The sequence below is a fragment of the Zootoca vivipara genome, chromosome 12 (genome assembly GCF_963506605.1).
Source record: "Zootoca vivipara chromosome 12, rZooViv1.1, whole genome shotgun sequence".
Classification (NCBI taxonomy): domain Eukaryota; kingdom Metazoa; phylum Chordata; class Lepidosauria; order Squamata; family Lacertidae; genus Zootoca; species Zootoca vivipara.
The window spans coordinates 52,416,533-52,441,666 of record NC_083287.1 but is presented as its reverse complement, the minus strand read 5'-3'; the positions used below and the strand labels follow the sequence as shown (position 1 = coordinate 52,441,666).

The 25,134-nt window shown below is 47.1% G+C and overlaps 1 protein-coding gene across 6 annotated transcripts in view; it reads right to left on the bottom strand.

The window, feature by feature from the left end:
- Nucleotides 1–25,134, bottom strand: part of ADCYAP1R1 (ADCYAP receptor type I) — a 142,383-nt gene that overhangs the window by 30,720 nt on the left and 86,529 nt on the right. For all 6 annotated transcript variants that reach the window (XM_060280936.1, XM_060280938.1, XM_060280940.1 and 3 more), the window contains 8 exons: nt 23,409–23,447; nt 20,580–20,704; nt 19,568–19,665; nt 18,584–18,716; nt 14,537–14,690; nt 14,374–14,434; nt 11,535–11,604; nt 10,620–10,711 (listed from right to left, as the gene is read on the bottom strand). In XM_060280936.1, the coding sequence (XP_060136919.1) occupies nt 10,620–10,711; nt 11,535–11,604; nt 14,374–14,434; nt 14,537–14,690; nt 18,584–18,716; nt 19,568–19,665; nt 20,580–20,704; nt 23,409–23,447 (772 nt within the window). The remainder of the gene's footprint in view (nt 1–10,619; nt 10,712–11,534; nt 11,605–14,373; nt 14,435–14,536; nt 14,691–18,583; nt 18,717–19,567; nt 19,666–20,579; nt 20,705–23,408; nt 23,448–25,134) is intronic.

The window sequence follows — 25,134 nt, the reverse complement described above, 5'->3', positions numbered from 1 at the left end:
CTGCTTGTTCTTAAGAGGCCTCTCATAAACTGAGGCTCCATGTTGTAGCTTAAACCTGGCGCTACTCAGGAGGAAAAGGAAATGCATTAATCCCTCTGCAGATATTCCACTCGGTGTTTGTCAGAGTGTACAGTATGTAAATATTATCCTCGAACAGCAAGCCAGTTTCAAACACACACTCAAGCACCCCTCTCTATCCTCTGCCCAGACAAACCTGAGACACTATCAGAGTTGGAGGGCATATTCCAGCCAGGCAAAAACACTCAAGGATGCAAAACAGGGCCTCTGTGTGTGGGGGGGGGCTGGGAAGATGGGGAGAAGCCAGAGCATAGAAAGACACACCCATCTCTCAGGTTCCCCACCCTCAGGGCCGGCTCTAAGGCAAGGCTGAGTGGCGCAATGCGCCAGGGGGGCGCCGCGCTGCTGTGCCCGTGGCAGCCGCGCTGAAAAACGGGGCGGGCGGGTGCCGGAGGGATCTTCGCACCACGGCGCCAGGGCACCAGATACGCTTAAGACAGCCCTGCCCACCCTGGTTTGGGATTTAAATCCAAATTTTGAATTGGCCCAGAGTAGGGTTGTCATGTGTCTGGGAATTCCCAGACATGTCTTCTTTTGGGGGTCCCAGTGCCAAATATATGTATAAGCTAAACAAGCTATAGTTCAGGAGCCCCACTCTCTTGCCTCCCCCCAAAAAAATAAAGGAAAAAAAACTGGATGTACATTTCCAAAATATAAGATAAAAAACAAATAAAATAAAACCTATGTACAGCAACAGTGTTTTGTGTTGTGTAGGCTCCTATGATGTAAGAAATGGGCCCCGCCTGCTAGCCTGCTCCCTAAAATATCACTGGTTTTCTCATTTCTATATAAAGGGTGCCTACATTCTGCATGGACTGGTTACATGGCAACATGTGCAAATGGCTTTAGATCATAGCTGCCAAGTCTCCCGTATTCCCCGGGAAACCCTCGTTTTTCTAGCTGTTCCCAGCTGAAAAAATGGATTTTTTTGTTTCCCCCCGGTTTATTCTGGTGCGGCGGCCATTTTGGAACTGGGTGGAGCATGCTCAGATGCGACTTTTGATGGAGCTCTGCCCAGTTCCAAAATGGCTGCAGTGCGACTTCTGGCGTGGCTGCCATTTTGGAACTGGGCAAAGCAGCATCGAAAGTCGCTTCTGAGCATGCTCCGCCCAGTTCCAAAATGGCGGCAGCGCTACTTCCGGTCTGCTACTTCCGGTCCGGTCCCTTATTTCACCCACAGGAACTTGGCAGGTATGCTTTAGATACCTAGTAGATCCATAAATTACCATAAAGCGTAGATTCAACACAAAAAAACAGTAACAATTTGTTGTTGACAAAGGACAACTGGACATATAAAAGGCCCCATTACCTTCAGTAGCTTAGGGCCTCATCAAACCTAAATCCGGCTCTGAGGGGTCCTACATGCCCATCTTTTGGGGGGGGGATTTTACATTTTAAAGCAAATGTCATTGATTTTGGATTTTTTTAAAAAAGAAGGTGTGTGGTCAGTTCTGGTTCTGGCTCCCCGGACTCTGGTGTGGTTGGCTTGGGCTTGACAGCAGCGGAGAGGGGGGCTATCGGGCGATTGCCCTCAAAAAGCTCAACAACATTTTGTGTCCAGATTTCTACCTCTTGAAATACGGCAACTCTAGCCCAGAGGCACACTGGCAATCAGTGCAACTGCCGCAACAAAGGTGTTGCATCTTTTAACAGCCTGGGCTCTATCAAGATCTGGGGAGCTGTATTCTGCACCAGATGAAGCTTCCAAATTGTCTTCAACAGCAGTTCCAATGCGCCATCAGCAAAGCAACTCAGCCAACTCCTCCGGAACAACACATGCAGAGCTTCTAGTTCCTGCAATGGCCCAACCTGCCCTTTGTGGAACAGCTACTGATATATATAAGCAAAGTTTGGCGAATTAGGAACCTACTAGGCACTCCAAAAATAGGGACATGACATGGTTCAAAAAATAGTTGGAATATCAAAGCTTCATCTTCCAAGTGGGCTGTTTTTAATCACCTACGTTTGGGGGCTATCGGCCACGGGTAGAACGGATCCTCTCCATGCAGAAGGTCTTGGGTTCAACCTCTGGCATCTCCAGTTAAAAAGTAGCAGGTGATGGAAAAGACCTTTCTCTGCCTGAGCACCTGGAGGGCTGCTGCCAGTCAGAGTTGACCAAATTGAGTAGTAGCCTGATCTAGTGTAAGGCAGCTTTCGATACTCTTAAGAGAATCGCGTGCCTTGCTTGTCTATTTTCTTCAGGGCAGTTTTAGATGCTAAAGAGACAAGCCTCTTTTAACACCGAACGATGGCTTGCCTTTTCAGCAGCGAAGAAAAGCAAAGGACCCTTTGTGTGCACTTCTGTCCTCTTTGCACACACACATGTCTCTTTCCCTGCTCTACAGGTCTCTGTCCTTTCCCATGGTTTTGCAAAAGCAGAATAAATTATGCAAGGTAGAGACGTGTGAAATGACTTTATTTGCATAATTTATACAGATTTTGCCTCGTTTTTTAAAAAAGAAGTGTTTCTCTCCCCCCCCCCCCCGCCCTGAAAACTTTAGAACATTAGGATCGTTTGATCTAAGTCTTATTCATTTTCCCCCTAGAGGTAAAATTATACCTACCGATGGGATATGCCATGTTTCTCGTCTCTTTCCACCATGAAGCTAGTTGGAGGAATGATGTACACCTGCGTTAGCTAAATATATATGCATGCTTTCAACATGCATGATGACAAAAGGTGCTATCAAGATGACAAAGGGAAGGAAGAAAAGGAAGGTGCAAGCCAGAATAAAACCAACAGGATAGTCAGGGACACTGGCTCACTGCACAGCTGTCAAAATAATGACAGGTGGCGATGAGATTTTGTGCATTGAACCAAATCTAATTATAGTGATAATAACAAACATGGCACTCTCCCATCTCAGGGATGATGGGAGTTGTAGTCCAACAATTCCTGGAAGGCACTTAACATGGTGCAACCCCAGGACTCTAAGACAAAGGGCAGGTCTGCCTCCTGGTGCCATAGACAGAAGACTGGAGTCTATCGGCTGGAGACTTTTGAATGAGGTTTGAAGCTGGATATGAGTAAGACTAAAGGTGTGCCACTTGCCCAAATCCTTCCACTTGAGTGAGGTACTACGTGGCCATGGTCTCATCTGTAAACAGTGAAAAAATTGTCATTCTGGCTGCCCGTGGTACTGACTGCATGGAATCCTGTTCACATGGAAGCAGTGACCATCAAATGCCATATCTGAATCAGACCTGACTGGCTACAAAAATCAGATGGCTTTGTTACATCCTACCATATTGGACTTCAGGCTAAAGATGTTCCGCGGTGGAGCAAGCCGATTGGGTGCCTGGGGCGGTGCGCATGCCCTGCGCCCAGGGGTGGGGCCAGCTGCCCATGGGGGCGGGGCCAGCCATGAGCCGGGGCGGGGTGAGCCGGGGCAGGACGCTCCGCGGGGCCTCCGAGGAGTCTGCCTGCCTCGTCCCACTCAGCCGCCCTACAGCTGAGGGGGAGGCAACGGGAGCACTGTTTGGGGCAGCGCGGAGCCTGTGGGCGCTCAAGCCACCGTGTGACTCCCAGGAGAGACGCGTGGCTCGGGCACGCTGCAGGCCCCGCAGTGAGTGCCGCCCACCATTTTGTCACCCCCCTCAGTGGGGACACTCGGGGTGGACCCCAGCTGCCGCACCCCTCTTGCTACGCCCCTGACAATGTGTAGGACTTTTGGGGAATTACTTCTATTCTGAAGGGCTGTAAGCCTGCTATTTGAAAGTGTCCTTTGTCTGAGTCCAAGTCTGGTTTAAAGAGAAGGAAGCAGAAAATGAAGTCTTGAGGATGCCACTTCAGGTCTTCCCCACCAAGGTGAGATGTGCTGCAATTCCTATTTAAATGATAGTCATCATTTCCAAATTTGCACCTATGCATCTGGATTAGCATATGCAACTTTTATGCAATCTGGTGACATAAACTAGGCAGGCACCCCCAAACTTCGGCCCTCCAGATGTTTTGGACTACAATTCCCATCTTCCCCAACAACTGGTCCTGTTAGCTAGGGATCATGGGAGTTGTAGGCCAAAACATCTGGAGGGCCGCAGTTTGGGGATGCCTGAACTAGTGTTTCTCAACCTTGGGCTTCCAGATGTTTTTGGGACTACAACTCCCATCATCCCTGATCACTGGTCCTGCTAGCTATGGATGATGGGAGTTGTAGTCCAAAACAGCTGGAGGCCCAAGGTTGAGAAACGCTGGCATAAAAACTCTTTTCTTTCATTCTGGTAATGCGTAAGTAGGTGCGCTACATGAAAGAGGTGAGGGGTTTTTGTTCAGCCGAAGTCACAACTACTGCAGCTGATAAACAGAGTTGCTCTGATGCAGCAACTTTCCATTTGCAAATCCCTCTCTGGACTGAGAACTGCAGGTGTAGTTTTTGCTGTTATTATTTTTAATTATATTTATTAATCACTTTTTTTAAAAAAGAAAAGACCTCAAAACGACTTATGGAATCAGAAGCTGACATATACTGTGATACCCTGAATTTGATACGCCTGATCATATACAGTGGTGCCTCGCTTAACGAATGCCCTGCTTAACGAAATTTCCGCTTAACGAAATGATTTTTCGAGTGGAGGTTGCCTCGCTAGACGAATTCGTTTTACGAAAAATTCATCTAGCGAATCGTGGTTTCCCATAGGAATGCATTGAAATTCAATTAATGCGTTCCTATGGGCAATTTTTTTTAAAAAAAAATTCAATGCATTCCTATGGGATTCGCTAGACGAATTTTTCGTTATAAGAAAAGACCCGTGGAACAAATTAAATTCTTCTAGTGAGGCACCACTGTAGATGCACATCATCCCATTGGTGAGAAGGAATATATTTAGGTAACAAAATGAATGTACCATTTGATAAAGCCCAATAGCAGTGGATTGTGCAACGCCATTGCTACATACAATTGGCACTGGTGTGTATCAATAAATAGAGATGAAATGAAAATTGTCACTAAAAAATGCAAACATTTCGTAGTTCTTTTTTTTAAAAAAAGTCATATGAACTCTTTGAAGGCTGCTTTTGGAAAATTAAGTCTTAAGATTGGCTGATGTCTTTGCAGGCAATTGTGCTAAGGATTGATCGTTTCCTGTTTCTAATACCTCTAAATACAACAGCATTTATAATCTGGAAATGTTGTCCAAACAGTCCATGCCATTGAGTCAATTTTGCCAAGCTGAATTATGAGTTAGAAGAATGCTCTCAGCCATCCTCAGCAAGTCCCAGTTCATGCCAGGTCCAGTTTTAATGCATCAGACTAACAAGCCAAGCTCTGCCTGGCTTAACCTTCAAGCTTCTGCCGTTGGGTGGGCTTGATTTGCAGTAAGCGAAAGTCCCCTTGTTGCATTCATGAGTTGGCAAGCAAATAAACATCCACATGGGCAATGCACAAGCAAAAAAAAAGGCTGGATGGAAAAACAATGGACTGCTATTACTTTTATTTATTATGCTTTGACTTGCAAACGACAGTATCTTAACATCACCTGCTATTTAACCTGATGGACAGATAGGTCACGTACACTAGACATTTGCAGCACATGGCTTCCCCCCAAAACAATCCTGGGAAATGTAGTTTGCTAAGAGTGCAGGGAACTGCACCTCTGTGAGTGGTAAACTACAGCTCCCAGGATTCATCGGCGGAAATCGTGTGCTTTAAATGTATGGTGGGTACGCAATCATAGAACTGTCCAATTCCTGCTCACCTGCCGCTAATACCGCAGTTGTGGATGGGCCAGGTTCATATCTTAGCCCCAGGATATTTGCATTAGTATTTCCATAATTGAAAATTCTGTAGACCTGAGATGACTTAGCAGAATGTCACAGAAAATCTGCTTTCAGGAATGAAACCATCAGTTAATTTGTTGAGTCGTGGCAAGCGGCCATGCTAACTGTGCTTAGCAGCTCTCTGTAATGAAGCCTTCTAAGAGGAGGAGGTTCAGCTCTGCTGCTGAGCAGAGAGGTAGAAAAGATAGAAGTGTTGAACCCCCCCCCCCCCGGAATTCTGCTTAAAACTAAAAAAAAAAAAGCATTTCCCAGCATCTGCTTCCAGAAGTCCTATAACTGGTGATGCCAAGAGTTGAGCCACAGGGTCTTCTGTGTGGTAGAGTTCTGGTATCTTTCTTAGTGGCGAATCGTTCCCACCCTCCTGTGGCAATTGTTGTCCCCATCTTCAAAAAGGGGGAAAATATTACTGCCAACGGAATCCAGTTTCTGCAGTGCCAAATCAAGCAGCAAAACGTAAACAGAGATTCTAGTCTTAAGGATTACAGGGGGGAAATGTGTTTCTGGAAAATGTGGAAACGCTCTGTAAAATATTTTAGATTGGAATGGATAGTGGGTTTTTTCTTCTTCTGATGTTGTGGCTTCTCTGACCCTTCAAGATTCTGTATTTCTTCTTTATATTGAATAATATAAAATATTCTTTCCCCCATTCTTCATTCCCATCTGCTTCCACATTCTTCAAAAGTCAACATTTATGGCAGAAATAAGCAACGGTATATGATCTATCAAATTTATTTTTTGTGTTCAGATGCCTCGGTGTTTCCCCCCCTCGCCTCCTTACCTCCAATGCAGAGAAGCTTGTGGGATGTGATACATACAGCAAGTAGCAGTCAAGTACAACATTCCTTGTTTTCCTAGAGTGGACATGCGGGGGAATGTTTGGTCCAGCCAGTAGAAAACTTCCTGTTTCCTCCAGGCTGGGACATACTTCCTTTGCATGTGACTAGAGGTGGGCGTGACCTTACCTGTCCAGGTGACAAAAGGACAAGGCACACAGCACACACACTCTCTTAGACTTCCTCCACTGTTGGAGCAATTTATTAGCTAGAGATGCTCTGTGGGCTTTCAGCCAACAGAGGACACTGGGATTATCCCCCTATGGGATAGATCCACAGCTATACATAGCTGGCAAGTCTCCCATATTCCCCGGGTATCCCCCGTTTTTCCAGCCGTTCCCAGCTGGAAAAACGGATTTTTTTGTTTTTTCCCGGTTTACTTACCGGCCGGGGGAGGCTCCTTTTGTGCATGTCTGGAGTCTCTGGACATGCGCAGAAGCGATGTCTGGCGCGACGGCCATTTTGGAACTGGGTGGAGCATGCTCAGAAGCGACTTCCGTTGCTGCTCTGCCCAGTTCCAAAATGGCGGCAGCACTGCTTCCGGTCTGCCGATCCCTTATTTTTCTGGCAGGAACTTGCCAGGTATGCAGCTATATATCTGTAACTAGGTCTGCCTTCAGGGATCCAACTGTGAACTGATGATGTGGGTAAACTTCTTTTATTGACTTTAAATAAGATTGTCATGTGTTTATTCTTTTTAAGAGGGATATAAGGGATCTTACCAGGAATCTAATACTGAGAGGCTTGCACAAGCCTGCAACCAGCTACCCACTGTGTGTTTAAAAGGGGAATGTAAAACTCTGCTAAGTAAAGGAACTTGCTAATGCAAGTTAGGAAGGATATTAATAAACAATCTATCCTCTCCTGCCTCCCTGAACATTCCCACAAAGCTCTGATCCTATACCCCTTTGTGAACACAACCCTTCATTTCTATACAGAAGGAAGCCCTTGTTCGGAGATGAGCTCTGTGCATGCCCTGGATCTCAACATGACCAAAAAGAACACCTTGATTGGAACAGACAGCTACAAACCAACACTTATGCACGTCCCTGATGTTAGAGGAATAGGGCAGTGTGTACTCCCCTGGAACTCTGCACATGCACTGGAGCGGAGCTCTGGGTTCAAGACACGCACACATTATTATATTCTCGGTACAATCCGTATGCAGGCTCTCTGCATGACCACAGGCTACATATAATGACAAACATGCACATTTTGAAGGCGCTGTGAATATATTTCACGAGTAGTCAACTTAAGGTCACCAAGTAGCACCAAGATTGACAATTCTTTGCAACACAGACATCAACGTTGGACTTTTCTGCGGGACTCCGGACAGGAAGCGGCAAACCAACATGAACAGAAATAAAAAATGGCAGCAAATGAAAACGGGAGAATGACATTGCCTGTCTCTGTTTTGCTGTTGCTAACCATACACATAGGAAAAAAACCACCAGCAGATGTGGTCGCCATGTGGACTCTAGGCTGTGCAATCTTGGAAGCTGATGGGAGCATTAGAATATTTGATATGTGCTGCTTAGGGACAGAGGAAGTTTCCTTATACAGTCGTACCTTGGAAGTCGAACAGCTTAGATCCCAAACATTTTGGCTCCCGAATGCCACAAACCTGGAAGTGACTGTTCTGGTTTGCGAACTATTTTTGGAAGCTGAATGTCCGACGGGCCTTTGGCGGCTTCCGACGGGCCATGCTTTGGTTTCCGAATGTTTTGGAAGTCGAATGGACTTCCGGAATGGATTCCATTTGACTTCCAAGGTACGACTGTACTGAGTCAGGCCTTTCCTCCATCTGGTACAGTATTCTCAACAATGACTGGCAGCAGGCCTCCAGGGTTTCAGGTCAAGGGAATTCCCAGCTCTATCTGGGCATGTTGGGAATTGAACCTGAAACCTTATGCATGCAAAGCAGACACACAAACCACTGAGCTATGGTCCAATCCCCCCCCCCCGCAAAAACCATCCCTTGTGAGCTGTTTTAAAGACAAATCTCTTGACAGAAGATGCCCCCCCCCCGTGAGCTCTACGATGAACATGCAGCAAATGGCCATTTGGGGGGGTAAGGGGGGGGAAATGTCAGCTCTTTCACTTTCCATAGCAGCGCAGCCTCAAGCGGAAATACGCCATGCCAGGTTGGAAGGAGCACCACAAAACTCTCTTGTGTGTGAATGCTGTGACCCCAGGCTGGATAAAATTCCCAACAGGGATTAGACAAGCATATTCCTTGCTGAACTTCAGGTGCATGGTAAAGAATGTCTCATTCTAGCGGGCTTCCTAAGGTAGTAAAAAGCACCCAGTGGTGTGAGTCATGGCTGGCGAGAGCTGTGACCTTGGAAGTAGGCATGACCTACAGAGAGATTGTATAGCATGGCCCATCCCGAATTACAGCATCAATAATTTTCCTACTGGAATGCTGACCTAATATGCGGGGTACCAGCCAGCAACACAGAAGCAGAGGTGTCAGATAAATTGATTCAATGTGCAGAACGCGGGGAAAACTCTCTGCCCAGAAGTCATTTTAGTATCCAGACTGGAAGATGTGTTTCCTCCTATACAATCCCACCCAGCAGAGGTGAAACAGTCACCCAATGAGTGCAATGCCACAAAACAGGGGTAGCCAATGGGATCTTCTGCAAATAAATTTTGGGGAGGGCCTCTGACTCCCCAGTCCCATCTTATGTGGCCAATGGTCAGGGATGATGGGGGATATAAAAGGAAAAGGTAAAAGGTAAAGGACCCCTGGACAGTTAAGTCCAGTCAAAGGCGACTATGGGGTTGCGGCGCTCATCTCGCTTTCCGGCCGAGCGAGCTAGCGTTTGTCCGCAGACAGCTTTCTGGTTCATGTGGCCAGCATGACTAAATCGCTTCTGGTGCAGTAGAACACCATGATGGAAACCAGAGCGCACGGAAACACCGTTTACCTTCCCGCCACAGCGGTACCTATTTATCTACTCGCACTGGTGTGCTTTCAAACTGCTAGGTTGGCAGGAGCTGGGACAGAGCAACGGGAGCTCACCCCGTTGCGGGGATTTGAACCGCTGGACTTTCAATCAGGGAGCCCAAGAGGCTCAGTGGTTTAGACCACAGTCCAGTAACAACTGCAGAGTTGGCTGAAGTTAGAGAAATCTGCATTCTCCCACAATCGGTGATGACAGTCACGAATGGCAAGAGGCTTCCCACATTCTTAATTCCCCCTTGCTCCTGTTTGCCTCCTGTTAAAATGGGTTTTCCTCCAGAAATCTAAAATCCAATGCAATTTGTTCATTTTTTTAAAAAAAGGCATTCCAGCTTTGAAATAAATTTAGAAACACCATCTATATGAGCAGAAGATTTCTGCCATGGCAAGAGGTGGTGCTTTGCATCAGCTTTTGTGTTTGTTAACAAAACAAAAACAGAAATTTAGGAACATCGGTAGCTATGTTGTCCTTAAATGGAGCACACACACACACATTCCAACACAACCCCAAGGTTTCAAATACGTATGTGGAAACTTTGCTTTCCTCACTTTCATCTTTATCTCGATTCTTCCTTAGCCTGATATTCCAAGTAAAGGAAAATGTACTGTTTAGAAAGCTGCCTTGAACTGAGTCAGGCCATTGACCTCTCTGGCTCAGTATTGTCTACACAAGTGTTCTTCAGCCTTCAATCCCTCAGATGAAGGTGGACTACAACAACCATAATCCATGACCATTGTGGATGATGGGTGTTGTAGTCCACCCACATTGTGGGACCCAAAGGTTGAAGAGCACTGGTGTAAGCAGACCGGTGGTGGCTATCCAAGTTAGAGAGAGGCATTTCTCCCAGTCCGAACTTCTCAAATTGAACCCCCCCCCCAAAAGCCACATGTTCACTTTTTCCTATGTGTATGTCAGAGCTCAAAACCAACTATGGCTCCTTGGACGGTTCTGCACTGTACTTACAAGTAAATGCTGGATTCGTTGCCCCCGATATCAGGTGACTGGAGCTTCTGGACCAGGATGATGATGATGCCCACGAAAAGCAAAAAGTTGATCTGGGGGGGGGGGGAGAAGAAAAGGGATCCGTGAATCACCGAAGAACAGGAGCATGAAGCTTCAGTTAGCCAGATCTGTGGCTGACTGTCCTCCAGTTAAACAGCCTCCGCCAAATATTTAATTTAGTTATTTATTCAATTTATATACCACCTTTGATCAAAAGATCCCAGGGCAGTGTACAACATTAAGAACACGTTTTACGGAGCATGATGATGATGATGATGATGAGGAAGAAGAGAAGAGTTTGGATTTGATATCCCGCTTTATCACTACCCGAAGGAGTCTCAAAGCGGCTAACATTCTCCTTTCCCTTCCTCCTCCACAACAAACACTCTGTGAGGTGAGTGGAGCTGAGAGACTTCACAGAAGTGTGACTAGCCCAAGGTCACCCAGCAGCTGCATGTGGAGGAGCGGAGATTTGAACCCGGTTCCCCAGATTACGAGTCTACCGCTCTTACCCACTACACCACACTGGCTCTGATGATGATGATGATGATGATGATGATGATGATGATGATGATAATAATAATAATAATAATAATAATAATAATAATAATAATAATGGCATAATAAAAGCATAATAACAGACAGCATAATAATAAAATAAGAAGATTTATAGGCATCCTCCCACTTCCACCAGGGTTACATTTCGGGTGCCTGTGCACATATGTGAAATCGCATAAAGTGGGGAGCCCCCTCTGAACACCTCCAAGGAAAGAGAGCCCTTTTATTTTTATAAATACTTTTTATTATTTGCAAGAGGAATATTTGCATGAGTTAATACTTCAGCGCTGCAATGTATCTTTGTCCTCTCCAACTTACCATTATTGATGCAATCACAGGGCCTTTGATCACCCACCACAAGGCTGTGTTGTCGTTCATGTCCCAGCAGCTGCGACCCAGATGGAAGGCGAGCGGAAATCGTAGAGATAGAGGAGAAAGATTAAGAGGCCAGATGAAACACTTCTGCTCCTGGTGTGACCTGGACCTAGGCCACAGACCCACTTGACACGAGTTCAGCCATGATTCACCACCACTTAGCTTCTGCCCATTTAATCCTCAGTAGCAGGCAACACCAACCAACTACTCTGACTTCCTTAGTTAGAAGCTGTCAGTTCTTAGAAAAGCTAATTCTGCAACCGAGCAGAATGTGGTTGTGACTGAAGATGCTGGACTATATGGAACTTGCTGATCTGACCGGAAGACTACGCGACCGGGGGGGGGGGGGAGGAGAAGGTAGAAGAGGAATGGAAGAAATTTAGAATCTATTACAAAAAAATATTATAGAATTGAAGTGTGAGGAGAATTATAAGCAATTGTGAAGTTGCAGGTTAAGAAAATAAGTGAGATATAATTGAAAATAGGCTAGAATGTTATAGCGAGATGTAAAATTAAGAAAAAGGATGATGCAATTAGGTTAGGAAAATAAGATATAGAATTTGCCAAGAATGATATGCAATGAACCGCTAGAAGGGGGACCCGGGGTTGTTGATGTCAAAAGTAAGGTAAAGGTAAAGGACCCCTAGACAGTTAAGTCCAGTCAAAGGTGACTATGGGGTTGTGGCGCTCATCTCGCTTTCAGGCCGAGGGAGCCAGCGTTTCTCCACAGACAGCTTTCTGGGTTATGTGGCCAGCATGACTAAACCGCTTCTGGTGCAACGGGACACCAGAATGGAAACCAGAGCGCACGGAAATGCTGTTAACCTTCCCGCCACAGTGGTACCTATTTATCTACTTGCACTGGCATGCTTTCGAACTGCTAGGTAGGCAGGAGCTGGGACAGGGCAGCAGGAGCGCACCCCGTTGTGCGGATTCTAACCGCCAACCTTCTGATCGGCAAGCCCAAGAAGCTCAGTGATTTAGACCTTCGCCCATGTCAAAAGTACAAACAGGAGAGAGGGGGCCCAGGAAATGAGCAACCGCAGTCCCTGCTGTGCCTGTTTGTAATGCTAAAAGCCTAGCTGAGGGCTGACCACAGATTACCTGTTGGCTACAGGAATCAGAGCATCAGTCTGCTGCAATTAAAGCATGAGTTTCTTTAATAGGAAGAAGGGCAAGACTTGAGAGGAACAAGTCCATACAAGGACTCCACTCCCTGTGCACCAATCAGGGGAGTGCAACGGGGTCGACAGGGTACATCTGGGATCACAGAACACAGGAGAAACAGTGTTGTTGTTATTTTTAAAAAAGACAGAAATATTCTATCCAGAAATGACATTTGCTTCCACCGCCGGTGCCAGATTTACCTATAAGCTAAACAAGCTATAGTTTAGGGCCCCAAAAAAATTAAAGGGAAAAAGAACCTGGATGTACATTTCCAAAATATAAGATAAAAAACAAATAAAATAAAACCTACATACAGCAACAGTGTTTTGTGTTCTGTAGGCTCCTATGATGTAAGTCATGGGCCCGCCTGCTAGCCTGCTCCCTAAAATATCACTGGTTTGCTCATTTCTGTATCAATTACTTTAATAAAATACAAATTTTGTTATGTGCCTACATTCTGCTATTTATAATTATTAGAAGTTTGCATCATATATTTGCACCTATTATTATTTCATGTTAAAGCAAGTTTCTGGATACGAGATTATGAGTCTTTGTAAATTGTGTTTCTAAAGGGACTTTTGTTATTGCCAAATGCCAATGTGTTTGCATTATTAAGTTTGTTATGAATAAAGTTTGCATTATGAAGTTTGTTATGAATAAAAAATCATTTTAAATTAGAGCTTAATAATTATTTCACTATTAATAAACTCCTTAATTGTATTTTACTATTAATAAACTCCTTCTTAATTGTATTTCAGTTCAACAATTACTTTGATAAAATACATATGTTGTTATGTGCAAATGGCTTGAGATGCCTATTAGGTCCATAAATTACTATATATTCAATACAAAAAACAGCGACAGTTTATTGTTGAAAAAGGGCAGCAGCTGTTGTTGTTGTTTAGTCATTTAGTTGTGTCCGACTCTTCGTGACCCCAGGGACCAGAGCAAATCCGGCCCTGTACCGCAGTCCAAAACTGGGGAAACTGAAGAAGTGTGCATGCACTGTTCTGAAGAAGGGTGCATGCACAAGAAAGCTCATACCAAAATAAAAACATAGTTGGTCTTAAAGGTGGTGCTGGAAGGAATTTTTTTATTTTGTTTCGACTACGTCAGACCAACATGGCTACCTACCTGTAACTGGGGAAACTGAAGGCAGACAAAGCACCTTTGTTTCCTGTGCCCTGCTGGACTTGTGCTGGCAGTGTGGGAAATGTGTGGCCCACAGCAAAGATGCAGACAAGTATAAAACATAGCTGCCAAGTACCCCGTATTTCCCGGGAAACCCCCGTTTTTCCTTACTGTTTCCTGGCGGTCTCCCGTTTCAGCTCCTCTCCCGTTAATCTCCCTTATTTTGGCTCCTGTCAGTGGCCATTTTTCTGGTGCCGCTTTGCCCATCTACGGGCACCAGAAAATGGCCGGCGCCGGAAGTCACATCTACGCATGTCTGGAAGTGCGTAGACGTGACTTCCGGTGCCGGCCATTTTTGGTGCCCATAGATGGGCAAAGCAACACCGGAAGTTGTGTCTACACAACCTCCGGTATCGCGCGGCTGCCGATCCCGGATTTCTCCGCGAGAGACTTGGCAGGTATGGTATAAAACAGTGACACCTACCCAATATCATCAAAGTGAAGTCTAAGGACAGCCCAGATGGTGACGCAAATGGTAGGAGTTCCTGCAGAGAAGATGATGAAGAAGAAGGTATTGGGTATGTGATCTTTGCCCTCTACAAGCAGAGGGTGTGTAAAATGGAAGCGCTCCTAAAGGAGACACATACCCCAGCCGATGATGGTGTACCAGTAGAAGTATCTCCTCTCCGGAAAGAAAGTCTCCACCAGCAAGGTGAAAAGGTACAGCCCCTCGATGAAGAGCCAGAAATAGTTGGACATGACGCAGTAGTGGAAAAAGACCATCACGGCCTTGCACTCCACCTGCGGAAGAGAAAAGAACTTCAGCCTGTTGCTCTGCCTCCCGGCTGGGCTCTCAAAACTCTGCCCAGGCTGCAGCCTTCCTTACAAGGGTGTAGCAAGGGGGCGGGTCACACCGGGTGCCACCCTGGAGGGGGGGGTGACACTCGGCGCCCTCCGGCGACTCCCAAGCCGAGCCCCGCTGCTTCGAGGGCGCCATCCATATGGGATGTCGCCCACGCGACAGCCTATACAGTGACCGTGCGCAAGCAGCAGCCTGTATAAACTGTGTGTGTGCAGCACCCCGTACGGAGTACACATGCGTGGGATGCCGCACATGCGCAGTCTGTACGGAGTGCTGCACAGGCGCCACACTGGGTACTGTCTGGGCTTGGTGCGCCCCTGCTTCCCTTCCCTGGTTTCACACATCTAAGTAGGCTTGCTACCTGTCCTGTATAATATAGGATTATCCCGTATTTCAATGTAAAACACTACATCCTGTATTGATACAGTTTTGTCCTGTATTTCAGCCCCCCCCCCTCTCTTTCTCTCCCTCCGCCAGTTAGGAAACCTCTCCAAATGCAGGTGCTTGAAAAGGCGTGTGAAAGGTCATGTCTTTAAGCTCTGGGTAGCAAAGCACAGGCAGATTTACAAATTCACATAAATGTTTGTGTACGAGTGCGGCAATTCCAGAGGGGTCATCCTGTTACGCTGCAAACGGCCTCGGCCCAGTATACCTGAAGGAGCGCCTCCACCCCCATCATTCACTGAGGTCCAGCTCCGAGGGCCTTCTGCCAGTTCCCTTCCTGCAAGAAGTGAGGTTACAGGGAACCAGGCGGAGGGACTTCTCGGTAGTGGCGCCCGCCCTGTGGAACGCACCTCCCGTCAGATTAGGGTTGCCAGACTCACTAGAGGACAGGAGGACTTCTGTGCCTTTAATTGCCCTGCTCTCTTTTGAGTCTGGAAACCTTAAAGAGAAACCAGCAGACCCTTTGTTTAATTTCCAAGCAAAGGGTCTGCTGGTTTCTGTTCAAGGTTTCCAGACTCAAAAGAGAGCAGGGCAATTAAAGGCACAGAAGTCCTGTCCTCTATTGAGTCTGGCAACCCTACGGCAGATGTCAAGGAGATAAACAACTACCTGACTTTTAGAAGACATTTGAAGGCAACCCCGTATCAGGAAATTTTTAATGTCTAATAATGTTTTACAATTTTTTAATGTGCTGTAAGCCACCCAGAGTGGCTGGGGAAACCCAGCCAGATGGGCAGAGTATTATTATTATTATTATTATTATTATTATTATTATTATCATTATCATTATCATTATCATCATTATTATCATCATCAATGAATTGCTCTGAAGTCACTTCAGCACCAAAAAAAATCACACACACCTAAGTGTCCTGCCCCATCTTGTCCTGTTCTGTATGTTGCCAAAACAAAGGATGCAAGCCTTCTTCCAACTGTTCTCACCCAGGGCCGGCTCTAGGTAGACCCCCGGTGGTGCGGTGTGCCAGGGCGCCGCGCGGAAACCATGCTGCGCCCTGGGAGGCGGGGACGGCGGAGTGATCTCTGCCCCTCAGTGCCAGGGCGGCCGATCTGCTCGAGACTGCCCTGTTCTCACCTGCCTGAAAAGCATCCTTAAACTCTGATCATGTGATTCCCTGCCTGAAGGATAGAGGGGGTGTGTGGAAAAACTAGCCCACCGTACAGAACATAAAATCTGTGTTTGTTTCTCTACCCAATTTTGCTTCTGACTTCTCCCACAGTGAGCATGCGGCCCCCAGAAGCGGCACTCTGGAAAAGCTTTTGCCACTGCCAATCTAGAAAGCTTGTCTTTAAAGTGTACTCAAAGTCAGCCATGGCATTTTTAAGTTCATGGGGGAAAACGTGGATTGTTATTATTATTTTTTAACCCAACGACCTGTACTTTAAAATATGACTAAAAGCATTTGCGGGGGGTAGGGGGGGTAGGAATATAAACACTGCCATCTAGATGTTGCCACTCTAAAAGCAGAGAAAAAGCAATTCCAGGCGTCAGGAGGTGTTTGATGAAAGGTTGCAAGGAGCTTGCGGATTTCTAGCACGGGCCGGGAGAGAGACAACAATGGCTGCTAATTGGCAGACTGAAGTCCTCCAGGCCTTTCCTGAATGCAAGAAAAGAACCCAGCTGTGTGTATAATGCATGTGTGTGCGCGCACAGAGCGATTCAAGGAAGACGTGTGGATAAGAATGGAGGAGAAAATGTGGACAAATTGCTAAGGAGCTTAAAAAAGGGATGTGCCCCGCTGGGTGACTCAGAGAACCTCCTGTCCTCGCAGCCTGCAGAACCTGCCACTCACAACAAAAGTGAGAAGTAGCACCAGCTAGCTGGAGGATGGGTGGCGGGTAACAGATTGAGGTTGGATCCGACAAGGCAGAAGTACTGTTTTGGGGGCACAGGGGGCGGGCTGGTTTGGAGGACTCCCTGGTCCTGAATGGGGCAACTGTGCCCCTGAAGGACCAGGTGCGCAGCCTGGGAGTCATTTTGGGTTCACAGCTGTCCATGGAGGCGCTGGTTAATTCTGTATCCAGGGCAGCTGTCTACCAGATCCATCTGGAACACAGGCTGAGACCCTACCTGCCCATGCACTGTCTCACCAGAGTGGTGCATGCTCGGGTTATCTCTCGCTTGGACTATTGCAATGCGCTCTATGTGGGGCTACCATTGAAGGTGACCCAGAAACTACAACTAATCCAGAATGTGGCAGCTAGACTGGTGACTGCTGAGACCATATAACCCCGGTCCTGAAAGACCTACATTGGCTCCCAGTACGTTTCCCAGCACAAGTCAAAGTGTTGGTGCTGACCTTTAAAGCCCCTAACGGCCTCGGCCAAGTATACCTGAAGGAGTGTTTCCACCTCCATCATCCATACTGGACACTGAGGTCCAGCACCAAGGGCCTTCTGGTGGTTCCCTCACTGTGAGAAGTGAAGCTACAGGGAACCAGACAGAGGGCCTTATCGGGATTGGTGCCTGCCCTGTGGAACACCCTCCCATCAGATGTCAAGGAAATAAACAACTATCTGACTTTTAGAAGGCATTTGAAGGCAGCCCTGTATAGGAAAGTTTTTAATGTTTGATGTTTTATTGTGTTTTAGATATTTTGTTGGGAGCTGTCCAGAATGGCTGGGGAAAGCCAGCCAGATGGGCAGGGTATAAATAATAAATAATAATCCTATATAATAAAGTATCTGTGTCTCTGTGTCCAGTCCCTGTGTCCGCACTAATGCGCATGTGCCCCACGGACACAGGGACTGGACGAAGAGGCGGGACGTACACACGCATGCGTTCTCTCCCCCCCTCAACCCTCTGCCTCCCGTTCCCCTGCAGCGGCGGACCCAGATGGCGGCATCGGGCTCCAGGGCCGTGGCGGCAGGAGCCCAGTCCGGCTACCGCCACCGCCACGGGCCGCGGCCCCGGAGCCCAATGCTGCCAGCTTGGTCCGCCTCCGCCTCCTGACAACCCTCCCTGGCCCGTGGGAGGAGCGGGGGGGCCGCGGCCTTCCCTCCCTCTCTGCGCTCGGCCGCGGGACACGATGGGAGAGCGCTTTGTTTAATTGCGTTCCCGGCGTGCCCCGCGGCCGAGCGCAGAAAGGGAGGGAAGGCCGCGGCCCCGCCGCACCTCCAGCACCCGTTTTCTTAACGGGCTGAATGGGACTAGTAATAATTATATTATAGCTAGTGGCACAGAGCTAGACGTTCACTCAAAGACGAATACAGATCTGAATCTCTGCCTGCATTTGGCTCCCAAGCCTGAGGTTCTCTGCCCCTGGTGTAAACATAGGTACTACATCAATGATTTATATTTCTCTATCTATTCTTATTCCTCTTTTCGCTTCCTGGAAAGCGCTAGACTTTGATTTCTAGCCCACTTTACCGTTGAGACAAAGCAATGGTTGCTGTCCTGTTCGGCATACAGAACTCCATCCTTGATGAAGACCGAAATGGCTCGCAGGATGAAGGAGACAAAGAGATTCATGTGAATGAAGTTCCGTGTGCAGTGCAGTTTCCTGGGGGTGAGAGGGATGGAAAGGTCACCAAGGAGGAAAGCCCATCTCTAATCTGCAACCTATTTATTCCGTATACAGTGGAACCTTGTTTCTCGAACGTCATCCGTTCCGGAAGTCTGCTCGACTCCCAAAATGTTCAAAAAGCAATGTGTGGCTTCCAATTGGTGCAGGTGCCCCAGAAACAATAGCCGACAACCTCATTGGATGTTCGGCTTCCAAAAAAACGTTCAAAAACTGGAATACTTACTTCTGGGTTTTTTGTGTTTGGGAGCCGATTTGTTCGTCAACTAAGCCGTTCGAGAACCAAGGTTCCACTGTATATTGTAGTGGAATTCAATGTTGCACTTGCCAGGTGGAACAACCCCCCCTCACTATTCTGGGTGTTCTCCAAATCCATTCACCCCGCAGGAGCCAATTTTGGGGGTACAGAGGGCGGAGGTGTCGGGGAAAGTCCCACTCCACAAGTGGAAGTCCTTGCACAGATGCAAGGCGAATCACTCTCAGAAATTCTTGGTTTGGAGGGATTTCTTGTCTATTAAATATGGTCTGTTCTCTATGGATTTGGACAGCTCTTCAGGCACCGTAACCAAATCTCGCTTGATGGTTCCTGAAACAAAGGAGCAGGCGACTGTCGATGTTTTGATACAAAGCCTTGAATCCTTTTGACTGAACCTTTCAAATCTGCACCTGGTTTGCTTGTTTTGTTTCTTAGCATTCCCAAGCTCTGCTGCGGATGAGGCTCCTGGTATCTCAAGACTGCAGTGGCTGAGTTATGCTTCCCAACAACACGAGCCCTATTCCCGCACCCATTGGCACAGATGCAAAACCTCTCTCGCTCTTGCCAAACTCACCTGAAACGGCACAGGATCACCATCGCAGTGGTGAGCGACACAAGGGAAGTGCTGTAGCCCACTGTGTACAGAGCCTTTACCGAGAGGTAGTAGTAATCCTGCGAAAGCAAAGCACAATGTGCTCATTACTATGAATCATGAACTCCAGATCTGGGATGCAAAAAAGACTGTCAGATTTTTGCTTTGGGAAGAGCGTTCATCTTCAACTTCTTCCACCCAGGGATGAATGGATCAGCCTATATCTGGTTCATATCTAGATTTTGCATGTGTTTATTCATAACTCTGCTCCATCCTGATTACTCATGTTTCTTTTAAAATCACACCCATCAGATTCATATTTAAATATGCCTATTATCAAAAGCACCTGGGACCAGGTGGCGCTGTGGGTTAAACCACAGAGTCTAGGGCTTGCTGATCAGAAGGTCGGTGGTTCGAATCCCTGCAACGGGGTGAGCTCCCGTTGCTTGGTCCCAGCTCCTGCCCACCTAGCAGTTCGAAAGCACATCAAAGTGCAAGTAGATAAATAGGGAACGCTTCGGCGGGAAGGTAAACGGTGTTTCCGTGCGCTGCTCTGGTTTGCCAGAAGCAGCTTTGTCATGCTGGCCACATGACCCGGAAGCTGTCTGCGGACAAACGCCGGCTCCCTCGGCCTATAGAGCGAGATGAGCGCCGCAACCCCAGAGTCGGACACGACTGGACCTGATGGTCAGGGGCGCCTTTGCCTTTACCTTTATTATCAAAAGCAGTAAATATGCCCATTATCAAAAGCAATAAAATATGATGTTTTATCAAAGTATGTGTTTCTAAATGCATGTTATCAATAAATACACATTTCCTTTTTGCAGGGTGGAGGGGGGAGGGTGCATTCTGAGATAATAACTTAATTGCAAAATTTGGAGAACTGCAAAATCAGAAGGATTCCAATCTACAGGTTTTTCCAGAGGAGCTTGGATCTGGGTAGCTCATGTCAGAATTCCCAGAAATCCTTAAGCATTTCTAAATTCCAGCCTACCTGGTTATAATCTCCCATAGTGTCATTCTCGTCAAATCCGCAGGCATCGTAGTAATGGGGGAAAGATTCTGACCAGCCGTCCTCAGTGCAGTTCCTACCAACAACCTTTAAATCCGCAGATCCACCTAATAATTAAAATTAACATGGAACACCTTTGGTAAATGTCCTGCCACTGGAACATGCTCTAATGAAAAGGAATTACTACTTCCTTCTCTTTTATTGTGAGCGAACATCTCAGTAGGGTTAGGAAAATCTCTCAAAATCAGTTTCCCATTTTTCCCCACTCCTACACTTCTCCATATGGCCAGCTTGCTTCTTTTTATTTTAATGTCCTTAGGAAAATTTGCCAGCATTTTAAAGTGAATTTCTCCTAATATAAGGTTACCAGACGTCCCTGTTTCCCGGGGACAGTCCCCGGATTTACAAATCAGTCCCCATACAAAATCCATTGAAGTTGAAAAGTGTCCCCGGATTCAATGAAAATAATCTGGTAACCTTACCCAAATATACACCTCTTTGCATTCATGCAGTGTAATTTGGCTTTGAATGCCCTTGCAAACCGGGATGCTAATTAATGTTGGGCATGTTACCCCCTCCTCTGGCAGGATTGTGGTGCGGTAGGAATTCAATGAACTTTCAGTTCCTCTCTTGCCAAATGTGAGTGATATTTCAGCATTTCTTTTCTTTTCATTATCTGAGAGACAGAGGTGGGAACTCTGCAGGCAGGGCCGGATTTAGGTTTGATGAGGCCCTAAGCTACTTGAAGGTAATGGGGCCATGGGCGTACCCAGCGAGGGGCTGGGGGGGCAGCTGCCCTCCCAGAAGCAAAAAATAATAATACCATTTTTTACGGACCATAACCCACACTTTTTCCCTCCAAAAACTGAAGGGGAAAAGTCGCTGCAGGTTATGGAAATCAGGCTATTTCCGCCCCCTCCGCGGCTGCAGCCAGCCACAGGAACGTGGGGAGGGGCGAGGAGCAGCCTGAGCTGGTGGGGAGGGCGGACGGGAGCTCCATCCTTTCTTCCATCCTTCCTTCCCCCCTCTTTCTTTCTTCCTTTTTTTTTCTCTCTCTCCCTCCTTCCTTCCCTCTCGCTTCCCCTCTCTTGCCCCCCCCCCTAGTTTTGATCCTGGGTATGCCCCTGAATGGGGCCATTTATGTGTCCAGCTGTCCTTTGTTAACAACAAATGGCCGCTGTTTTTTGATGTTGAATGTATGCTGTATGGTAATTTATGGACCTCATAAGTATCTAAAGCCATTTGCACATAACAAATAGGAGCCTACACAACACAAAACATGGTTGCTGCATGTAGGTTTTATTTCATTTGGTTTTTTTTAACTTATATTTTGGAAGTGTACACCCAGTATTTTTCCTTTAAAAATTTTTGGGGCTCCCAAGAAAGGGGGGCCCTAAGCTATAGCTTGTTTAGCTTATACATAAACCCACCACCTTGCCGACAAAGGTCCGTATAGTTAAAGCTATGGTTTTCCCAGTAGTGATGTATGGAAGTGAGAGCTGGACCATAAAGAAGGCTGATCGCCGAAGAATTGATGCTTTTGAATTGTGGTGCTGGAGGAGACTCTTGAGAGTCCCATGGACTGCAAGAAGATCAAACCTATCCATTCTTAAGGAAATCAGCCCTGAGTGCTCCCTGGAAGGACAGATCGTGAAGCTGAGGCTCCAATACTTTGGCCACCTCATGAGAAGAGAAGAATCCTTGGACCCTGATGTTGGGAAAGATTGAGGGCACTAGGAGAAGGGGACGTCAGAGGACAAGATGGTTGGACAGTGTTCTCGAAGCTACGAACATGAGTTTGACCAAACTGCGGGAGGCAGTGCAAGACAGGAGTGCCTGGCGTGCTATGGTCCATGGGGTCACGAAGAGTCGGACACGACTAAACGACTAAACAACAACAACAAACCCGCCACTGCTCTGCAGAACCCATTATTACGTATTGGCATCAATTCACTTTGTGTACATAAGGCCTGACCACAAAATTGGCAAGAACACGTTTAGGCGGAATCTAACTGGACGTCCGAGTGAAAAACAGCTCCAGATGAGGTGCAAGGAGGGTTCTGCAGGTATAGCAAAAAGCTTCGGTTGAGTAAGTGCTTTCAAGAACTGGTGTTGGATGAGAGATGGTGGGGGGAATGAGGTGGCAGGAGATTTTCAAGGAGGAACATCTCAAAAATTCTACAGCGGCCATGCTTACGTTATGCGGGCCGGCCTCCTCAATCGTGAGGGCAAGGTGGCCCACTTGGGTGGGGGAGAAATGGGGTGGAAGGGATTCTCTGACATCACTTCCATGTCCTATTGCAACATGGCCTCGTGTGGAGCACATTGTGGTCTGAATGGTGCGAGACGCAGTGTATTCGGACCGACAACACTCTTGCCTTTCTACAGCGATCTGGGTGTCACCATTTCTGGGCTCCAGAGGAGTGTGCAATGCTCAGGGTCCTTTCAGGAGCTTCGTTGGCGCAATGCGCAACTCCCTGCCATGCGCTGGCTTCCCACTCGAGACGACGCTGCGAATGGCAGCGTTGCAGGCGGGGGAGGGGGTGCCTGTTCTTTGACGTCGCTCAGTAATTGTTGTTACGGCAATAAGTATAATGTATAATTATGTCCCTGCAAGATGGCAGCACTTGAGAATACATTTTCATAATACCATGCACAGTAATAGGCTGCCGTGCGTACCACTATAATTAGAATTGATTAGGAAATTAATATCCATTTAGCTTCAGCTTCAAATCCCTTTCTCTCCGTCTCCCAGTTCAGAGGGGTGCCGTGAGGTGCCAAAGCACCGTCACCCAGTCTCTTTCCTCTTACCTAGAATTCCGTCCGCATTGTCCAAGAGCTCGAGGTCACCTGCGAAAGAAGTGCGGCTACCATGAGAATGTCATCTTGAGAGAGAGAGAGAGAGAGCAACTTTGTTTGGGGAAAACCTTTAAGGAACATCCAGAGGACCTGCCGCGTTCCTCTGTTGTCTTGTGGCATCTTCACAGACCGGCAAATTTATAGCGGCATAAGGACTCAGAAATATATTCTGCATATAGTGAAGATTTAATGCCATTGTCACAAGGCTGTTTTGCATTTCTTTGTCATGTAACCTCTCTACCAACACCCACATGTAGACCCAGTTGCCACGGTGAGGATCATGTATCTGATGAAGTCTTACCTTCCAAGGCCCCGACTGCAGAATCCGGGACCGGCAGCCATGTGACACCAGATGTTGCGTCGATGTAACTTCTGGTGTCGCTTTGCCCTTCTATGGGCACCAAAAATGGCTGCCGCCGGCTTCAAAAGTCGCTTGTACGCATGTCAGGAAGTGCGTTAACGCAAATTCCGGTGTCGCTCTGCCCATCTATGGACACCAAAAATGGCCGCGGCCAACACCAGAAGTCGCGTCTATGCACTTCCGGACATGCGTAGATGCGACTTTTGAAGCCGCCGGCGACCATTTTTGGTGCCCATAGAAGGGCAAATCGGAAAGAAAAAAAATGGCAGGAGAAAATAAGGGAGAAAAACGGGAGACGAAGTGATACGGGGGACCACCGGGAAAAGGTAAGTAAAATCGAGGGTTTCCCGGAGAAAACGGGGTACTTGGCAGCTATGGATGAAGTGGGCTCCAGTTCAAGGGTGGGGGACATTTTTAAGCCTGGAGACTGCATTACTCCTTGGGCAACTATCCATAGTAGTAGTAGTAGTAGTAGTAGTAATATTTATTTATACCCCGCCCTCCCCAGCCAAGACTGGGCTCAGGGTGGCTAACACCGGATATAAAACAATTGATTAAAATACAGCTTAGAAACAAGATTAAATCCAACATTAAAATGCAGCCTCATTTCAATAGAACCTCAAATCAAAAACTGTTTGGGGAAGAAAATGTCAAATCTTCACCAGGCCAACTATCCATACTGGTCCTACATGGGCCAGAAAAAGCCAGGGAAGTCCCCAAATATGAGTTCCATCACAGAAGGAAAAAGGAAAGAGGGGAAGGGGGTCAAGTTGCCAAAGGCCAGGCGGAACAACTCTGTCTTACAGGCCCTGCGGAAAGAAAACAAGATCCCGCAGGGCGTTCCACCAGGTTGGAGCTAGTGTTGAAAAGGCCCTGGCTCTGGTTGAGACTAAACTGACTAAATTAGGGCCCGGGACCTCTAAGGTGTTGCTATTTTTGGACCTTAAGGTCCTCCGTGGGGCATACCGGGAGAGGCGGTCCTGTAGGCCACATGCCAATGTTGGACAGGGCCAGAGGGAACAAGTGAGCTAATCAACACATGGAAATCTTCTTATGGATGATAGGCTATATTTCATCCACAAAAAGGTCAGAGGTCCCCCAATTAGGGAACGCCAATTTAGGATATGAAACTCATTGTTTGCAATTTTTTTCCAATGAGAGGTCTTTAAAATATGGTTGGGGTTTTTTTTAGGTGTGAGGAATTCAAATCTGCCATTATTTTTGTGCCAGGTTTGGAGGACCCTCCCTCCTCGTTGATGTCCCCATGGCCCATTTATTTGCCCTCTCCCTCCGGGCCCCATCGCAGAGGGGTTGCCC